At 38.5% G+C, this 18,435-nt stretch overlaps 2 protein-coding genes across 3 annotated transcripts; both read left to right on the forward strand.

Annotated features, from left to right (window-relative positions):
- Positions 1-210: 210 nt before the first annotated feature.
- On the forward strand, positions 211-10,236 carry zdhhc7 (zDHHC palmitoyltransferase 7). Its single transcript, XM_007559067.2, has 8 exons — positions 211-406; positions 1,193-1,286; positions 4,671-5,021; positions 5,707-5,831; positions 6,175-6,271; positions 6,802-6,883; positions 7,374-7,504; positions 8,058-10,236. Exons 3-8 carry the CDS (start codon positions 4,677-4,679, stop codon positions 8,238-8,240), a joined length of 963 nt encoding a protein of 320 aa, XP_007559129.1. The 5' UTR covers positions 211-406; positions 1,193-1,286; positions 4,671-4,676; the 3' UTR covers positions 8,241-10,236.
- Positions 10,237-11,781: 1,545 nt separating this feature from the next.
- terfa (telomeric repeat binding factor a) lies at positions 11,782-18,306 on the forward strand. Of its 2 annotated transcripts, none has more exons than XM_016674832.1 (13): positions 11,782-11,993; positions 12,599-12,694; positions 12,943-13,073; positions 13,377-13,463; positions 13,817-13,957; positions 14,046-14,170; positions 14,861-15,388; positions 15,507-15,605; positions 16,113-16,232; positions 16,327-16,470; positions 16,731-16,810; positions 16,902-16,948; positions 17,864-18,306. In XM_016674832.1, exons 1-13 carry the CDS (start codon positions 11,843-11,845, stop codon positions 18,020-18,022), a joined length of 1,908 nt encoding a protein of 635 aa, XP_016530318.1. In that variant the 5' UTR covers positions 11,782-11,842; the 3' UTR covers positions 18,023-18,306. The 2 variants fall into 2 exon arrangements, with proteins under 2 accessions (XP_016530318.1, XP_007559130.1); XM_007559068.2 differs by having other exon boundaries at positions 14,870-15,388.
- The last annotated feature ends 129 nt before the right edge of the window (positions 18,307-18,435 follow it).

The raw sequence follows: 18,435 nt of genomic DNA on the forward strand, positions 1-18,435 counted from the left end.
ATTGTTTATTTAGTCTTTACTTCAGTTCAGCATTTTATATTTGACGTTTTGTCCTTTGGTTGAAATATGGGGTGCCGTTTTGTCTGGCAAAAATGTTACGAAATCTGTCCAATAGCGCCGGTCAGTGGACGTTTGACATTAATGCACTTTCGTATTTCACTTCTGCCTTTGAGCACAGGGTGGCGCTATTTGGAACGACATCACTCGCCGGAGAGTTGCGAATGACAGCGGGAAAAGCCGAAGCGAAGCCCCGGAAGCTTCGTCGTTACTGGTCACTGTCAGCCTGTTGTTTGAGCGATGTGCTCAATCTGCCGATGCTCCACTGTGTTGGCTGCGGGTTTAATATAAATGGAAATAGAAATATACTGATAAGGAGTTCCTCGCGTATGAGGTAAAGTCGGCAAAGGTATGTAATTCAGCTGACAGTGTTGAGGTATTTGCATACACAGCTAGCACGCTATCGTTTGTTAGCTTCTTTCAGCGGCTAGTTAGCCAGCGAGATCCAGCAGCCAGCTCGGTGTGATGAGGGATATTGGGGCAGATGGAGACGTCTGGGCTTATCGCGTCTGAGAGAGCCCTTTCAGTTGTTATTAAAACTAACAGGAAGGAAAAAAAAGCAAATTCTGCCTATGACTTATTGAACATTACTCATACCTTTGCCACACCGACATCAGATGATATAACTGAAGGTGGTGATTAGGGAGCTCAGGTTAACTGGCTTCTTGGTTTATTATTACAAAGGTTATTTTGACTGACAATGAAAAAATAAGGAGGGAATTAGACCAAACCTTTAGCAGCAACAGGGTCTGTAAAACTTGAGCACAGTATTTGGGAGGGAAAAAATAGAAGAAATGCAGTGCCACCTTATTACGAAAAATGATGGGCGTGTTTCCTGAGTAGTTGGCAAATCCTACATGACATCCAGAGAGGAAGTCAGACTTCTGTAAATAGTGGTGATCTAAAATGAAAGCTTGAGCTGACTTCTTCAGTACAACGTTTAATAATGGTGTAGTTTATGGTGCTTTCTTTCTAAGATTTACTGACATATTTAGAAGTATTTAGTAAAAAAAAAAAAAATGCTGACAGATATACGATGGTGTTGAGCTTCAACTAGTATTTTTACAGTAAATCTTCAACTTTTTGAAGGCATTTGCTCTGCAATGACACATTTTCCATTCTCTGTTCTTTTCAGGTCTCAGCCAACATTCCCATCTCTGCACATGAGCTTCTTCCTTAATGGTGCTCAGCACACCACAGCATGTTGTTGTAAAGCTCAGTAATATCAGGTATGTTGAAATTGACATTCTCACATTTCTTAAAACTACACTAGCTCTTTTTGACTTATTTAAAAGGTGGGGAACTTGCATTCCTTACTCTTAAGTGTGGCTTAGAAAAATTAAAACATGGGGAGATATATGAGACAGTCAGAAAGAAAAAGATTAAGTTCTTCTTAACAAATTCTGGCTTTGGTCTCACCTGTTGATTTAAATTTTTACCTTTCCGGTTTTTCTTAAGGACATACAATAACAAAGAAAAGTTGCTGCAGGTGAATCCTTCCTTCATGAAGGAAGTATTGTTTTTAAATTGATGGTGTTACAAGTATCCTCATTTTACACTTAAGCAAAATGTGTTTATTTTAGCAAAAATCAAAAAGAATATTATATCACGGTAAATTCTATTTGTGTATGAGTTTAAAGAAATTGTGAATTATGATTTTTCACTGTTTGAATTACTGATTATCAATGAGAAATCAGGAAACTCGCTAATTTAATTGGTGCATCTTCAATACCTTAATATTTGATTTCTTGATCTGACTCTTAAAAATAAACCTCCGTTTGTATCAGAATTAAGGGAATTTTATTTGGGCAATAGTCTCTGGAAAATAAGTTTTTATTTGTTTCTTGGACTTTTTTTGCATGTAGTTGGATTAAGTTAAGCTATCAATATATGATTACATTCAATTTCTTTATAAAATATAAATTTACAGCAAATGTAACCTCAAGGGATTGGACAAGACAAACAAATCCAATGCACGATCCATTCCTAAAGGCGTCTCTGTCACAGACATTTCAGTTCAACTCTCGTTCTATAAAAGTGCAGTAAAAATCGCTTTATGATGCCAGATGATAAGCAGTTCTCTAAAAAATAAAAAACAGCTGCTTCTCCTGAGCAAGCAAATGGTAACAGTGGAGAAGAACAACTCCCTTTTAACAGGAAGAAACCTCCAGCAGAATAAATCGCAATTATAATTGTTGTTTTTTTCCATGTGGGCTGCTGTTTAATGAAAATATGCTATAGACGTATTGGATGTGCTGACATCAGCGATCTATTTTGTAAGGTAGTCTTGGCCAGATTGCTGGTTTTGAAAAGAAAATATGAGGGAGACAAATATGTTTTTCCCTGAGTCCAGTCAGCTGGACAGTCATTTAGTGGGACTTTAATCGATCCTTCTTGACTTCACTTCAAGAAAATCAATACTGTTGTACTGCGAAAAGTATCTTCTGATTCATATGTGGACAGTAAGAAGGAATTTACTGTAGTTTGTCGACTGGCCTTTTTTTTTTTTCTCTATTACTTATTTATAAGCAAAAAACTAATCTCGTTTTATTTTCCGTTTCCTTTTTCCAAACATCTAGAGGCCTGTCTGCCCCTCTTAAAACAAGCCTGGAGCAAAAGCTGATACGTGCTGCTGGGGAGTCAACGTTTCGGCATAAAATATGCGTCCCACATTAGTTACACAACTGAAAAGAAAACTCAGCGAAACAGCTGTTGAAAAATCCTTCAATACTCATTCCTGTTGTTCCTCATTCAACAGGAATATATAAGTTATAATATATATATATATATATATATATATATATATATATATATATATATATATATATATATATATATATATATCACAGGTTATTTTAAAACAAAGGGTGGGGTCTGATGCAGTAAAACTGGTCTCACTAAGAGAACACCCACAGTCAGGTGTTAGGGAAACAAGACAAAAACCTTTCCATTTTGCAGAGGGAGTGAGTGGACGACAAGAGAAGCAAACATTTTTTTAGGCTGCTAGCTAAACGTTGACAACTCAGCACCAGCCGTGTCACTGGAAATGCCTCATTTACTTTAGAGAAATGAGCCGCATTTTGCTTCAGAGCAGCTGAATGCACCAGTTCACCAAACTAGAAGTTGTTTACAACTTAAACTAGTTTTTTTCTACCACAACTTCGGGCAGTTATCTAAATGATCTCTAATTAAAAAAAAAAGCAGGCCAAAATTTGCATGCATGTTGCATTTCCCCTGAAATTTGGTGGTTAGCTAATTCAGAAAAAGAAGTTGTACTATTTTAATGATGATTTCCACTGCTCCTGTTTTCTGCTAGTGCGCATAATTTTACAGACTATTAGATTTGGGTAATTTTAAGTTTAAGATGTAACTTTTTTTGCAGGTTCCTTATTCTTTTTTTTTTTTAAATTGGAGAACGATAAAACATTTCTTTCCTGTTGTTTTTGACATAAATGCTAGTTTTGCTCAGATCCCAAAACGCTATGCAGCTCATATCTCCATTTAGTTCCTAAAAACATCAACAAATACAAACATCTGCAGTTGAGTTGTGCAGATCGGTTTCCCTGTGTGTATGAGATGATGTCAGACTTTTAAAACCTGAGCCTAGTTTTACTGCCGTGTCTAAAAATATTGACGGTTCTACTATGATTTCAAACCCTTTACCGCTTCCCAGACATGTCCTCATATTTTTGATAAAGAGTGAAATTAAAACAATGGAAAATTGGAATCAATATTGGTGTATGTGGCAGCAGCTGCTGTGTGTTTTGACAGTTGGAAAGGAGAAAGATGTGCCAACCTGTTCTGAATTTTGGGATTGGTTTATTTATTTATTACTAATATAAAAAAAAAACAGTCTTTATTTGGTCTTCATCCTCTCCAGTTGTGGCACATGCTTGTGTGGATAAAATATTTACAACCTCGATTGATCCAACTTGACTGTTGCTGAAGCATTGCAGTTTTAAAGGAGATGTGAGAGTCATGAATCTGTTAAAGGAACATTAAATGTTGTTTTCTTTTTTATTTTGTAGAAATTGACAATGTTGGGGGTTTTTTTTCCCCTATGTTGTTACAATTTGAGTTTTGATGATGTTTTGATACAGATAGGTGGATGCTTTTAGAAATGACCTCTAAGTAAATTGCATTTCAGGTTTCCTCTTTTACTCTAGAAAAACCTGAAACTCTGTTTTATTCAGTTCTATGGGTCAATAACAATCAGGCCTGGCAGCAGCAGCAGCAGCTTATTATTAGCCCATATGAACTGCAGCCTTTGGATCAGTTTTCCAAAGAGACATGGGTATCCATTGATTGATCTTGAAGCTGCGGGCTTTATCTTCCTGTTTCTGCTGAATGTTACCCGCCGACCTTGGCCTGAAAACAAAAGTTAAAAGCTTTGGTGACTCAGGCTTCTGGCAGGCGGAGCTGCAAGGCAAACTGAGAGCCAGTGACCATATTTTAAGCATTTCCAAAAGGTGTCAAATAAAATGACTTCAGTCCATTTCTGAAGACGACTTTCACTTAAGTAGTTTCATCTCTTGTTTTAATTACTTCCTTTATGTCAGTAGTTTGTCAAAATGAAGCCAGAAGACTAGAGTCAGTTTTTGTTTCTTCCACAGGGCACGATGCAGTCTTCAAACCACCGACTACGAGACATGGAGCAGCACCACCCGCTGCTGGCCGCCGGCGCAGACGTAGAGGCGGGCAGCCTGGGAGCCGGGGTGATGGTCGGAGGTCCAAACGCAGGGCACTCAGCTGGGAACCGCACGGTCTGGTTCATTCAGGACAGCTGCGGCATGGTGTGCGCCACCATGACCTGGTTTCTGGTCCTGTACGCAGAGTTTGTGGTGAACTTTGTCATGCTTCTGCCTGCCAAGAACTTCTGGTACTCTCTGCTGAACGGGGCCACCTTCAACTCGCTGGCTGTGCTCGCGCTGGCGTCACACCTGCGCACCATGTTGACTGACCCAGTAAGGACTGTCACACTCAGTACAGTGGGAAGATATTAGAGGTATTAAACACTTGGATGCAAAGTGGAGCAAAGAAAGGAGTTTCAAATAGCGTATTACTGCACATGCAAAGGAAGGTATATACATTTATTCTGGTTTTTGCAGTCAGAGAAGAGTTTAAGTTACAGCTCCCGGTACAGAGCCAGTCACTTGCTCGTATAATGTGGGACACCGAGCTGGGAGTAGTTTGCAGTAGGATGTTCTGTGCATAGACTCTGGAGAGCAGCTCCTTTAACCAAGACTGCGTATCAGGGCTTCAATGTAATTCAACATCAGAGTTCACATCTTCACCTCTCTGATAAAAGAGGAGTTTTCACTTCATGAGGTTTTAACATTTCCCAGTCAGTTTATAGTATGTGTCAGGGACCAGAGAGAAAAGATGAGTTTATAAACAAGAGTTAAATTTAACAATTGAAGTTACAAAGGAGTTCAGACCTCAAGGGGCCTGGGAATCTTTAGACACTTTCAGCTGCTTTAGTCAGAGGGATATGATCTGATATATGGGTAGCCAGGAAACAAATGCTGATATTAGACTTGTTCTCTTTAAGTTGCACCAGTTTTAATAGAGACATAAAATCACAACGTAATTTAATAAAATGATGCATCAACTGAAGTCAGTTGCCTTGCTGCCTTTGCCACATTTTAGGGTGCAGTTCCTAAGGGGAATGCAACCAAGGAGTACATGGAGAGCCTGCAGCTGAAGCCTGGAGAAGTCATCTACAAGTGTCCGAAGTGTTGCAGCATCAAACCTGAAAGAGCACACCACTGCAGGTGTGTGACAAAAGCTGTTTATCCTTTCTTCTGCCTAGCAATGGGATGTTTTGAAGCATTAATGCTTAAAAAGCACTCACTTGTGTTTGACAGCACTCAAACTGCAGCAGATTTTCAGTGTGGTCAACAGTTTTTTTCACAGACAGCAAATTTAAAAATTTAAAATAAGCTTTCACCTGCATCAGTTAGTCTCTGAACTAGTGCTACTCACACATACAAACTGTTTCGTATGTTGAAATTAAAATTGCTTAACCCAGCTAACTCAACATCATGGATATTTATTAAAGCTTGTTTGTGAATATATTCCTGTTTTCTCAAGCTAACCTGTGTGTCCTCCCTGCAGCATTTGTAAACGATGCATCCGGAAGATGGATCATCACTGTCCCTGGGTCAATAACTGCGTGGGAGAAAAGAATCAGAGATTCTTCGTTCTTTTTACTGTAAGTACACAGACGTTAAGGAAGGAAGTGGCAAGTCTTGCAAGAGGGCGCGACACAGATCGCCAGCTCTTTTGAAATGTTATCACTGCTGTAGTAAAGTGTGCATGTCGCTTGTTTTGATTCTTAATTCCTAAATATGATTAGGTTGTTTGAAATTGTCTGAGCTTATAACATTTATGACACTATGCTTATTTTGTGGAGGCAGAACCTCCCTTTGATCAGCTGAAGTTCAGAGCTCTGAGCTGTAGTGAAGAGCAGGAGCAGACCTACATTAAATGTGCACTCGCTGCCATCTGGGACTCCCTTGATAAGATCAGCACTTTTTATGGCTTCCCACCCTGACTGGATTATTCTGAAGACAGAAAAATAAAGCTGCCATATATGGCTGAGTGTTGCAGCTCCCCCTGCCATCCACACTTTCATTGACTGAAAATGAAGCTATAAAACATTAACTTTTGTGTGAATTGTCTTATTTTTTCATGTAGAAATTTCATGTTTCTGTTTCTTTGTCCACTGTTTTTGCTCCACAGATGTACATAGCCTTGATTTCCGCCCATGCTCTGGGGCTCAGTGGGATGCACTTCTTCACATGTATTAAGGTGCAGTGGAACGGTAAGAACTCGCAAGATAAGTTTGCGTTAAAAGACGTTTCAAAATGTGAAGGGAATTTAGAATTGCATCTTAAAATGCACAAGTGGAGATGCAGAGATCAGAGGAAATAAAGGGATTTCTCCTTCTTCTGCTCAGAGATCACCAGAATTGTTTCTCACAACCCTCATTCACTTGCTATTGCTCTTTATGCTTCACTGTGGTCTGTAGGAATGAATCAGCTCATTTTTTCGTATTAATTCAAATTACACTGCGTCTCTTGGCTGTGAAGAAAATGCTGTTCTTTTGCTTTGTAAACAATCTCTGCAGCCGACAAGATTGCTGAATGAGTTTTTCTACATCTGTCAGTAGATTACCAGCTCCCACTGCTTTATGAGGTGGAACCTCAACACTGTGTCTTCTATTCAGATATACACAGCCTGCAAAAAATATTTCAGTCACTCCTCTACACTGTACGAACCTCTGATTTGTTCTTTTTTTTTGTCCTGTTCAGAATGCAGTGACTTCTCACCGGGGGTGTCGGTCTTGTTGCTGATCTTCCTCTGTCTTGAAGCCATCCTCTTCCTCACTTTTACAGCTGTGATGTTCGGCACACAGATTCACTCCATCTGCAATGATGAGACGGTCAGTATTCACGCAAACTCCGTCACCGTTTGCTGCTCTGGGTTTAGATTTGTGATTTCCAAGCTGGGTAGGCATAAAGCTGGAAGGTTGACCAAACTATTAGTATGTTATGCACATATGCATAATTACACAGACTGATAAGAAGTCTGGATGAAACTTTAATTGCATATATTGCACTTGCCTTTTGTAAGTCTTTCTGTAAAATTTGTGATCTAGAATAATAAATAAAGTTGCTTAATAGTAGCTGTTTGGCGTAAAAAGTTGCAGTAGCGTCTGTGCTAAACTGGTGCACACACATACAAAACAAGCTTTGTTTTTAGGTTCTCAAGTCAGAATGACTGATTTCAATTTATATTTATTATTCAGATGCAGGTAAACAGGTATAAATAAATGAACTGAACATCCAGATGGGTAAAAGATAAGTATGTCAGGTTTCCGTTACGCTATTGAGGTTCTGTTAGGGGAACAGAAATGTTAGAAATTCACTTGAGATCATTTATTCACAATTTATTCGCGATCTGACTCTTTCTGAACTGATTTCCATGTCTTCCAGGAGATTGAACGTCTTAAGAACGAGAAGCCAACATGGGAGCGTCACATGAGGTGGGACGGAATGAAGTCTGTTTTTGGGGGTCCGCCGTCCCTTCTGTGGTGCAACCCATTCACGGGCCTGCGTCTGCGCCGTCTGTTGGTGGTGACCCAGGGTCGCCGCGGTGGCTCCGAGTTCTCCGTCTGACGAGCTGGGCAGTGATGGAGCTCACACACGTTGGCTGCCTAAAGCTGGATTTCTTGTTAGCCCGCCTGGCGGGGGCTCAGATGGACCGTTTCATCCAGAGAGCGCGCCTATGGAGGGGGGTGAAGCACAGGCTGCTACAGCAGGACCCTGGAGCATCACAACTCTTGACTCCCACCGGCTGTTTAACACCCAACACTATTTGTGTTGCTCTGCACTTGTGTTCCCAATAATCGGGCTGTTAGTCCTTTTCGCTTTGTTTGTGTGGATTTTGGAAAAGCACGAACAGAACTCGAGATTTTTCTTCCTCACAACGAAAAGTAATGTTGGAGATGCGAATATGTGATTTATAGCAAGCATCTTCGTCATAAGGGATGTGAACGGAGTTAGGTTTTATCGTCTCTGGAAGAAGGCAAAAGGATCTCAAGGGAGAAATGCTCAGTACTCATCTGGAGTCAGACATGGGAACCACAGTCCAAGAAATGCACTACATAGTTTAAAACAGCCTGGTGTGTAGAGCACAACGAACAGCAGTGATTGAACTGTGTGCTCCAACATGCATGTACCAGTCAGTCAGCCTGGAAGTGGCTGTCTTTTAAAGAAACAGGCCATGGTGAACCCAAGCCTTATTTTTAGTCAAGAGGACCAAATGGCTTTTCTCCTCAAGTCGTCCTCTTCGTCTTGTAGTTCTTCTCTGAGCTGAATTTTTCTGTTTTTTTTTTTGTTTTTTTTGTGCTTACGGGAGCCTGTAAAAAATATTCCATCTTTGAGTGACTGCTGACGCCTTATCACCACGACCTCTCCTCTCCAGCTAACCGTGACGACTCACAGGAGATGACTACTGCTGGTCTGGGTCCACGTTTGGATTAGAAAGTCATTTTCCATGTCTATAGATTTGCCATTCATCCCTGCCTACATGCTGCTTAACGTCTCTGGAGCGTTTCTGAAACAAATGGTCAGATCACTGACATGCCTCCCTGTATTTTCATTACAAAATAATTCAGGCACTGGATTGAATGTTACCAAGTCTGAATTGTTTTCCTTTTTGTGTATCTTTTTTTTTTCGTTGTGCTGTGAACTGGAGGAGACTTTTCTGTGTGGTAGGATTATACAAGAACACGATAATGAGATTATGTTGCATTCAAACACTGAAAACAACCACTCAAGCTGTTCAAGACGGAGCCAAGTCTGAGACATGGCTGCTTTGCATGCTGCTTGGCAACTGTGTGGTACTTTTTTTGTTAAATGGTTCTTCTGAAAAACTAGCACAACATTATCGGGCGACAAAACCAAGCTTTTTTTTTATTTCATTACACAATCTTTAATGGTGAACCATAACTTGAGGAGCTCAACAGATTCTTTCAATGCCTTTTTTTTTTTTTTTCCACTCTACAAATTTAAACCCCTGCGATATCAGTCGGCAGAGCAGGAGTGTATCATAGCACTAAAGCTGTTAAAATGATCTATCGTGTTTGTGAAGACGCCCACCTTCACATTACCCTGTGGCAGGAGTGATCAGCCTGTACGCACTTGAGGCCAATGCTTCCTGAATTTTATAGTTAAATATTGTCTAAAACGATGGTGGTGCTCAAGTATTGTCAAATTAAATCTTTTAAGTCTCATATCTTTAGTTGTTGTTATTATATACTGCTGTCTGTTCTCATCTGTGGTAGTCAGGAAAGAAAAATCTCACCTGTTTACATATTAAAACCTCTGAGGACATAATGATTTTATTTTATTTTTTATGTTTTTAGGAAAACGCTGTCATAAGAATGTAAAAGCTACCTACGTCAGGCGAAGGGGACAGAACACTGAGCACACAGTGACATCAGGGGACTTTCCAAATACTGGCCTCTTGTTTCTCCGTTTATTTAGCTGCTCTGTAGGACGATCACAGCATAATGTTGGTATACTACTTGTTTATATTCAGAACTGTTCAAACAGCATGCTTAGTAAAAATTAATACAGCAAAAAAAAGTGTAGATTGGTAGAGATTTGAGAAAGAATCAGGAAATATGCTGTATTATTTGATGGGTCCACAAATAATGCTAATCAAGCAGCAATCGTTGCAAAATGACATTCAGTAACGAAAAGGTACTGTGTCACTAATCAACACAAAGTGTTAGAAGCAGTAGAGGCCAGTCAGGGCTATCAGCTAATCAAGAGTTAACATATTAACATATGGCAGAGTTATTCATGCTCGGATAATTCTGTGTGATTTAATTTTAAAAGAGATCTTTGTGTGTTACTTGACTGTGGATGGTGGTCGAACGTAGTGAAAACCCATCTGTACAACACTATGCTCTCAAAGAGGGTTTTCCACCAAGGTCGCAGGTTAAAGTTGAAACTGATGTTTTTTTAAATGCAGAGACTTGTTGTCATGTACAGTAGCAGGATGGATGTTTTAATACATATTTATAGTTCCACCATAAACAGTTATGGGAGATTGGGTTCTCTGGCTAGAGGGAATATGTCTTCAAGAACAAAAATCATTCAGCTTTATAAACAAAGTATAAAAGTAATTATTAACAATATAAACTGAATGTTGAGTTTTATTTTTATTTAAATTGTGTCAAATTTTTTTTGTCATCCTTAATGCCATTTTTTTCCATAATAAACTTGAATAAAATAACTTGTTCTCTGGACTGTGACTGTTTAAAAAAAAAAAAAAGAAAAGGAAAAGTGATTACTTATAGGGGATGCACAGATATGAAAATTGGGCCGATATTACTCTTGTCGAGGCCAATAACTTATGTTTACCAATATAGTATATATTTAGCTACACTTTTGACACTGAAAGTGACCGAGCACACCACCTACATTATTTTTCTGCTTTGGTTAACACCTCATAATCCTGTTCTGCGTCATTATCACAGATGATCAAATTCCACATGGTCAACTTCCTCCCCCTTCTTAAACGCAAAAGGAGCAAGAAGATGGAAATAAACAATAGTGTGAGCTCAGTTTTACTTATCGGATGAATAAGTAGAAATAGACATTAGCTAATGCAGATATGTCGTGCCTCTCCCGTGGGTACCACACTCACTGGTTTATTTCTAAAAAAAAAAAAAAAAACAATTCTGTGTGTCAAGTAGTCATTTGATTTAGATTTTCTTGAAAACAGTGAAACTGGTTTTGTTTGGGAATTAAATAAAAGTGAATAAACTGAAATGTAACTGCTTCTAAATAGGGATTGCAAGCATTGAGAAAATCAGAATATTTAACTACATTACAAATAATAAAAATAACTGGAAAACTCCTTTTTTTATTTTTCATTTGAACATGTTTTCTTTCAGTCACTTTAAGACATTTTACAAAATCACTAAGCATGACAGCGTGATGGCTGGTCACACAAATAACATACAACATGGCTTGTACATTTTTGTAAAAATAATTGAATAAGAATAATATATATAGAATTTTAACAGCTGTATATTTAATTAATAAAATAATCCATTCAGCGCACTTCCGTGTCAAGGGCGTGTCAAAAATGGAGGTAGTTATTCGCAGCAGTTCACATAACGCTCGGAGGAGGCAGTATAGCGCCGGAGATCACTTTACCAACCACCATTAAACCGGAAGAAGAAGAGAAGTGAAGCGCGAACATGGCGGCAAACAAAAGTGTAAACATCGGTCAAGTAAAAGTGGAGGAGGTTGTTAACCGCTGGCTGGTGGAATATTACTTTTCTCTGACGGTGGAGTTCTTCAAGAACCAGCAGTATGCGGATTTTTGTGCTATTAGAGACATGCTGGACGGTAAGCACTTCTATTCTAAACTAGCTTTAACTTGCCTAGCTTCTCATGTCTGTCTGTAGTAACTTTAGCGTCAACAAAGTGAAACTACTGGTTGTCTATTAACTATACCAAATGTTTATTATGTTTGCGCTTAATGTTGTAGGACAGTTTCACATTCTCTAGCGTTGCAGACTGAAATGTAAACCTACTGTATTCATATTCTAGATTCAGCAAGCACCTAGCAAGAAGAGCGACATGAAACAACTGGGAAGTTTATGTGAAATACTTGTTTTATTTTGTGTTGCTTTTAACTAGACTCCTGCTATTGCAGACTTTTATTTCAGGAATATTATTTATTCCTCGTGTTTGTAAATTCCCAAATAATAATCCCTGCCACACAAGGTGTTAAGCCAACTCGTTTATTTCAGCAGTGAAATATGTATTAAATTACATTTAATACGTTACCATTTAGCCAAATTTGTGAACTTTATCCTTTATGTGATAATAATATGAAACTGCTTCATAATTTGCATCAAATGAACCTTAAATTAATTGGAAAAATCTTGAAGAGTAAAGGAAGGATTATGGATGTGGATTACTGAGTGTATAATTTCTGATCTCCTTAGAAGTCCTTGAACGTCCCATTGAAAGTGTTGATGACATGCCCTTGAAGATCAGAGTGTTGCAGTTCCTGTCTCGCATAAACGAAGGAGAAAAACTTGGTGAGTTCATTTTTTCATGTTATCAACACAAATGCATTTCTTTTAAGTGAAATGTTAAGAATAACTTGTGATATTCTCATAGTTTTGCGTATGTTGGTTTAGTCAATGCACTGGCAAAATGCCAGTAATAATAATATAATAATGAGATATTACTTGATCTTGTCTTTCATTTCGTTCCATTCGTCCCACTGTCAGTCCTGCTGTTATGGTAACCAAGCCTTGCAGTTATTGTTAATTCTGTCCCTCAGATGTGTGTTTTGAACCCGATCAGTCCAAAACTCCGCTGGAATCGGCCCTAAACTTGCTGGAAAGTATGAAGGCAAATTTCCAAATTCCTCAAGCTGATTTCAACTATGTATCCACATTAATTAAAGAGATGGTAGGTGATTTATTCACGTTTTTATATATATAAACTTGTTACTGTTCTGGTTTTGATACTTTTTTAACTCAAAGACACAAAACATCCTTCTTTGCAAAGTCGGAGGCTACATCAGTTGTAATTGATAAGTCCGGCAAATCATCCGACCTCAGATTTAACCAGCAGTAGTAATTCTACGTATTGTAGTAGATAATTACTACTGCATATTGTTGATGAAGAAATGTGCTGATCATTTCTCTAATTAAAAACATGGGAGATATCCTGAAAAGGCAGTTTTGATCTAGCAATTTTTTTATTTTTTAGATCCTGGTGATTTTCATAAAGAATGGGGTATTTGATAAGGCAAAAGCTGCACTCACTCTGTACTTCCCCAGTCCAGGGAATGAAAAGGTAAGTCCACCCAATCAATCTTTAACATGTTCCCATTCTGCAGCTTCTAAACTAATATCGTAGATTATATAGTGTTTCTGCAATTCAAACGAAGGAATTGTGAACTGTCATTCAGCTCCCCTGGGTTGGAATATTTCTTGACATAACATAACATGTGGTTGAGGAACTAAATATGAGTTCAGTGATTGATGGGAAGCAGTAAATCCGCAAGCATTTTTTCAGTTCATTCAGTAAATCTCTGAGATGGTAGAGAAAACATGATTTTCCTGACTATTTGTGAACAGACAATCGTTACCTTCCTTGACTACAAATTTAAGCAGTTTCTTTGCTTGTCAACATCTGATTCTCCACAGAGAGCCACATTAATGAATCTCATCTGTCAGAAGAGTAACAAACACAAAGTCATCAACCAGATCAACTTCCCACAGTTTAGGAAGGAGATGCTGTGTTTTTGCCAGAAGCTCTGCCCTTTTACTGTCCCTTTTCTTCACAAGGTTTGCACACTGACAATTGAGTTTAAGACACCGCCTCTTGGACTTTTTGTTTTGAAGATGGTAGTATAAATATATGTGTGCTTAACAGGCTGCATTGAGCCTTGTTGAGTCACGAATTGAAGTTGAACGTGATGGAGCAGTGAGGAGCGACGAGCAGGAGGAAGCCAGTCCGTCATACAGCCCACAAGTAAACGGCTTTCAGTTCAGATCAAGGTAAGGAAAGTTTCAACTGCTTTTATGTTCTGAAATCTTTCTAATGACCTCTTTTGATTTTATTATTATTTATGCAGTGTTTATCTTGCCAGAGTTACTACACTTTTAAAAGACTTTAACCATATGAAATTTAATTTGACTAATGACATTAGTGTCACACCTTTCCAGTGACTGGAAAGGTGTGACACTAATGTCACACTGGAAAGGTGTGACACTAATGTCACACTGGAAAGGTGTGACACTAATGTCACACTGGTAAGGTGTGACTTTCCACCTTTCCAGGTCACACCTTTCCAGTGACTGGAAAGGTGTGACATTGATGTTATCTATATTTTATATAAATTTTATTCCATATCTTATTGTCAACATGATAAAAATCTAAGTTTCTAAAAGCAACTTTTTTGTGTTTTTTAGATAAAAGGCATACCTCAAATTTGTGCATTCATCTGTCCTTTCATTTGCTTTTGTCTATCTGTTCTATTATCCATCCATCCATCCATCCATCCATCTATTTTTCTTTTCATCCAACTGTTTGTGCATTCTAATGTCTGAATTTTGCCATTTCCATATTTAGTAACTATCTGCTCTCTAAATTTGAGATTCTATTAGATTTCAGAACTTTTTTGGGAATCCTGTTGTGTGGTTTTAAAACTTCAGTCATTTTTTTTTTTTCTTTTGGTTCTCTCCCACACCTTTCAGAAGGTCTATATTCATCCAGAAGAGCAAACTCGAAGTAGCCTACAAAGCCCTGGCTCAGTGCTTGGAAGAAAAAACATTTTCTGACTTGGAGCAAGAAGTGGAGGAAGAATCTCAGAAAAGAGTGTGCCTCAGCCTGGAGAGATGCACTGATTCTGTTAGAGGCGCCACTCAGAACTCAGAGCAAGAAGCCCTGTTTCAGAGAAAGTCAGTCAGCCCTATGGAAGCTTTCCCAGCTGACCAGATGACACAGACGGGCGGAGGGCGCCAAGCAGCAGCAGGGTCACTCTCAAAGACTCTCTACACGGTGGCCCGGTTTGTGGTCGAGCCGGACAGCCAGCCGAGCTCACAGTGCACAACGGCTACCGAGGACCTGGAGGTCGAGACGAGGACAACGGACTCTCCACAGATGCCGTCCCCATCAAATCAAGAGCTGAGCACCCTGCAGTTCTCAAATTCAGAAAGAGAACATTCGAGGCCCAGGAGAAAGCTTCCCAGGCGCGGCAGCAATTCAGCGAGCAGGTTAGCTTACCTCCATCTTCCTCTGTTAGTTGCTGCTTTTACATTTTATCCCAACATGTCTGCTTTCTCTTCTTTCTTTAAGAACTGTATGTGGATTAAAAAAACATATGTTTTTCAGAGCTTCAACTAGTTTCATCGAATGCTCATCAGACAGTGAAGGGGAAACCCCACCGAGTGGGAAAAAAGAACTGGAGCAGCCGAATGAATCATCCAGCAAGTACGTCCAAGTGTAGTGTCGCCTCACACTGACCTGACTTCAGGGAGTCCCAAAGATTTAGCAATTTTTCAGTTTGCAGTATTAGTCTGAGTAAATTAAAATATCACTGAAAAGTTTTTACATTTCAGTCATTCGAATACAGAACTGAAAATCATGTATATTACAGATTTATTACACACACAATATTTAGCAAATGCTTATTTCTGATCATTTTGATGATCATAGCTTATATATTATGAAATCCTATCATTGAGTTTTCTGTAAAATCATTAAATGAAATCAAGTCAAAAATTTTATTGCACGGTACTGAAAAAATGTCTGGTCTGAACACTCACTGTCACCCTCTACAATTTCCAATAAGAAACGTTTATTAAGATTCCAACGTTAGTTTTGAACTAAATCACTGCATGAGTTCAATCTACTCATTGTCTGGCTGATGTCATCTGTTAAATAGACGAATATTTTCACTGTTGTTATGCTAAAAACATTGATTTACTTCCATGGCAGACAAGCCGACAGATCCAGAGAAGCGTCAGAAATCAAGGACGAGCAACAGGCGCACACAAACGTCTCCAAAAGTCCAAAGAAGCGACCGCTCAAATGGATATCCAAGAGTTCTAAAGCATGGTGAGAGGAATCACGTTATACATATGTTTAATGTAGTGTAAAATCTGAGTTGACTCAGGTCTGTGTGGGGAAACCTTTACTTCATCTTAACCAGTGACCCGAGCAGTGGAGAGCATGTTTGTATGTCAGACTCTTCGTTGGACACGTCGGCTGATGTGTCCTCTCCTGACGCTGTCCCTCAGAAGAGCTCCACTCCTCACAAAGATGGTCAAAGCAAGATTCCCATCAAATCGCTTTGGTTAGTGAAGCAGAGATAATCAGCTGCTGTCAGTTAATGAACATAAATGTGTCTTCATCCTTATCTGAAAGTGTAAAATCACCACATTGACTCTTTTTTTTGTATTTATATAAGAATTGATATATTATAAACTGTTATACGTTAATCAATGTCCTCTGCCATGTCGTTGTTTAATCCTGCATGTTTTTATTATGGGAAGTTTTTTGCTTTGCCAGTAAGAGGAAAAACTCAGTTTCTTAAAAGCTTCTTCGTCTTTACAGGAGAGGACACAAAAATATAACGGAGGAAAAGGAGACATGGATCGATGAGGACTCCCTTTTCCCCTCCATAAAGAAAAGAGGTAATACTTCCTCAGCTATCAGAATCTAATCGATGCTAATCTGACTGTGAAAATCTAACAATATAAGCATTATTTATGTTTTCTACTACAGGATCAGGATCAAATGAAAGCACCATCTCAAATTCAGGAAACAGAAGGGTAAGCAATACGTTAAATAAAACAGTCAACTGAAAAGAATCGGTGCTAACTTAGGTTTTCGGTGTAGAAGTTCTTGCCCCTTTAACAGGTTTTTTTTTTTCACTTTTCAGTTCTTTTGCACATTTAAATGTTTGAACAAAATTTAAGACAAAAAAAGCTATTTAAACCAATGAGACAGGAAATAAATCCTGTCTCCCAAGCTCTTTTAATTTAAGTATTAAAAGTGATTAACTCAGCATTTCTGTTTAGTTCTACTAGTTACACACACTACTGCCAGATTCTCAAGAAATCAGCTCAAAAGAACCTGCTTGGCAATATGAAGCAGGTTTCTTTTGATGCCTTCAGTAAAGGAAATTGAAGATTGGACATAATGGCCTGGAGAAATAATCAAAACATTTTTTTTTGCTCAATTTTTAAATTAAACTGATTAATCATGTTTGGAACTTGCTTGTACTTTGTTTTGTTTTTATTTAGTGTTATAATGATCCAATTTGACTGGGTTTGATAAAAGTGACCGTTCTTCCTAACAGGTCACTTTTAACTACCAAAAACATGGACCCTTTTCTTTGGCAGTTGTTTTTCCCCCCACCAGGATGTTTCACATCTATATATGCGGCATAAAATGCTCGATAAATCAGAACAGTGCCAAGTATCCAATACGCTTCTCGTATCCTTCGGTAAAGTAACGTTTATTAGTTGGATCAAGGCAAATCCACCGATACTTTTGTGCTCAAAGGCCTTTTTAGGTAAACTGAACATCCTTGTGATTTTGTTGTCAGAGGCTTGGCGATACTCAGATTAAGCATTTAATCTGGAACTTAATTCCAGAAGCATACTTCTTAATTTAGATTAAAAGGTTTCAGCTTTTCAAAGCAGTACAAACCTGACCATCTTTTATTGTTTCAACTGTTGCAGAGGTGGACCGAGAGCGAAACGGAGAACTTAATTCAAGGGGTCAAGAAGTTTGGCGAGGGGAACTGGAGTAAGATAAAGGCGTACTACTCCTTTAATGAGCGCACCAATGTCAACATCAAAGACAGGTGGCGGACATTGAAGAATAAAAAAGTGGTTTAATTTCATTTTGTAAGATTTTCTTTTTTTTTTTTTTTTAATTCAAAGTTCAGTCCAGAAACTGTTAAGTTTGAATCATTTGTTTCCGTTTAGAAGTTTTTTTTTTTAACGAGCTGTAAAAAAAAAAAAAAGAAAAAACTGGATTAATTTGTCTATTTCTTGCTAAAGGAGTCATCCATGCTTAAGCAGTCTTACTTTAAAGGACTTTTGGAAAAGAATGGCACAGATTACAGCCCTGTGCTTTAAAGCATCTTGGTTTTCACAGGTAATAAATGACCAACAAATACATAAAAAGGCCAGTGTTTTTATTACGCCTGCATTAAACTTGTGATTGGTAAAGATATGAGGTCCCTGGTTCATGCTAAAATCCCCAGTTTATCATGGATAAAATAAAAGCGTAATCATAAAACCCCAAT

Source organism: Poecilia formosa, unplaced genomic scaffold (genome assembly GCF_000485575.1).
Source record: "Poecilia formosa unplaced genomic scaffold, Poecilia_formosa-5.1.2 Scaffold102, whole genome shotgun sequence".
NCBI classification, from domain to species: domain Eukaryota; kingdom Metazoa; phylum Chordata; class Actinopteri; order Cyprinodontiformes; family Poeciliidae; genus Poecilia; species Poecilia formosa.

Coding starts and splice junctions, on each gene's coding strand:
- zdhhc7 (XM_007559067.2), top strand. CDS start 4,677: ATGCAGTCTTCAAACCACCGACTACGAGACATGGAGCAGCACCACCCG. Junction 6,272..6,801: donor GATTCTTCGTTCTTTTTACT/GTAAGTACACAG, acceptor TTTGCTCCACAG/ATGTACATAGCCTTGATTTC. Junction 6,884..7,373: donor TATTAAGGTGCAGTGGAACG/GTAAGAACTCGC, acceptor TGTCCTGTTCAG/AATGCAGTGACTTCTCACCG.
- terfa (XM_016674832.1), top strand. CDS start 11,843: ATGGCGGCAAACAAAAGTGTAAACATCGGTCAAGTAAAAGTGGAGGAG. Junction 13,074..13,376: donor CCACATTAATTAAAGAGATG/GTAGGTGATTTA, acceptor TTTATTTTTTAG/ATCCTGGTGATTTTCATAAA. Junction 13,958..14,045: donor CTGTCCCTTTTCTTCACAAG/GTTTGCACACTG, acceptor TGTGCTTAACAG/GCTGCATTGAGCCTTGTTGA.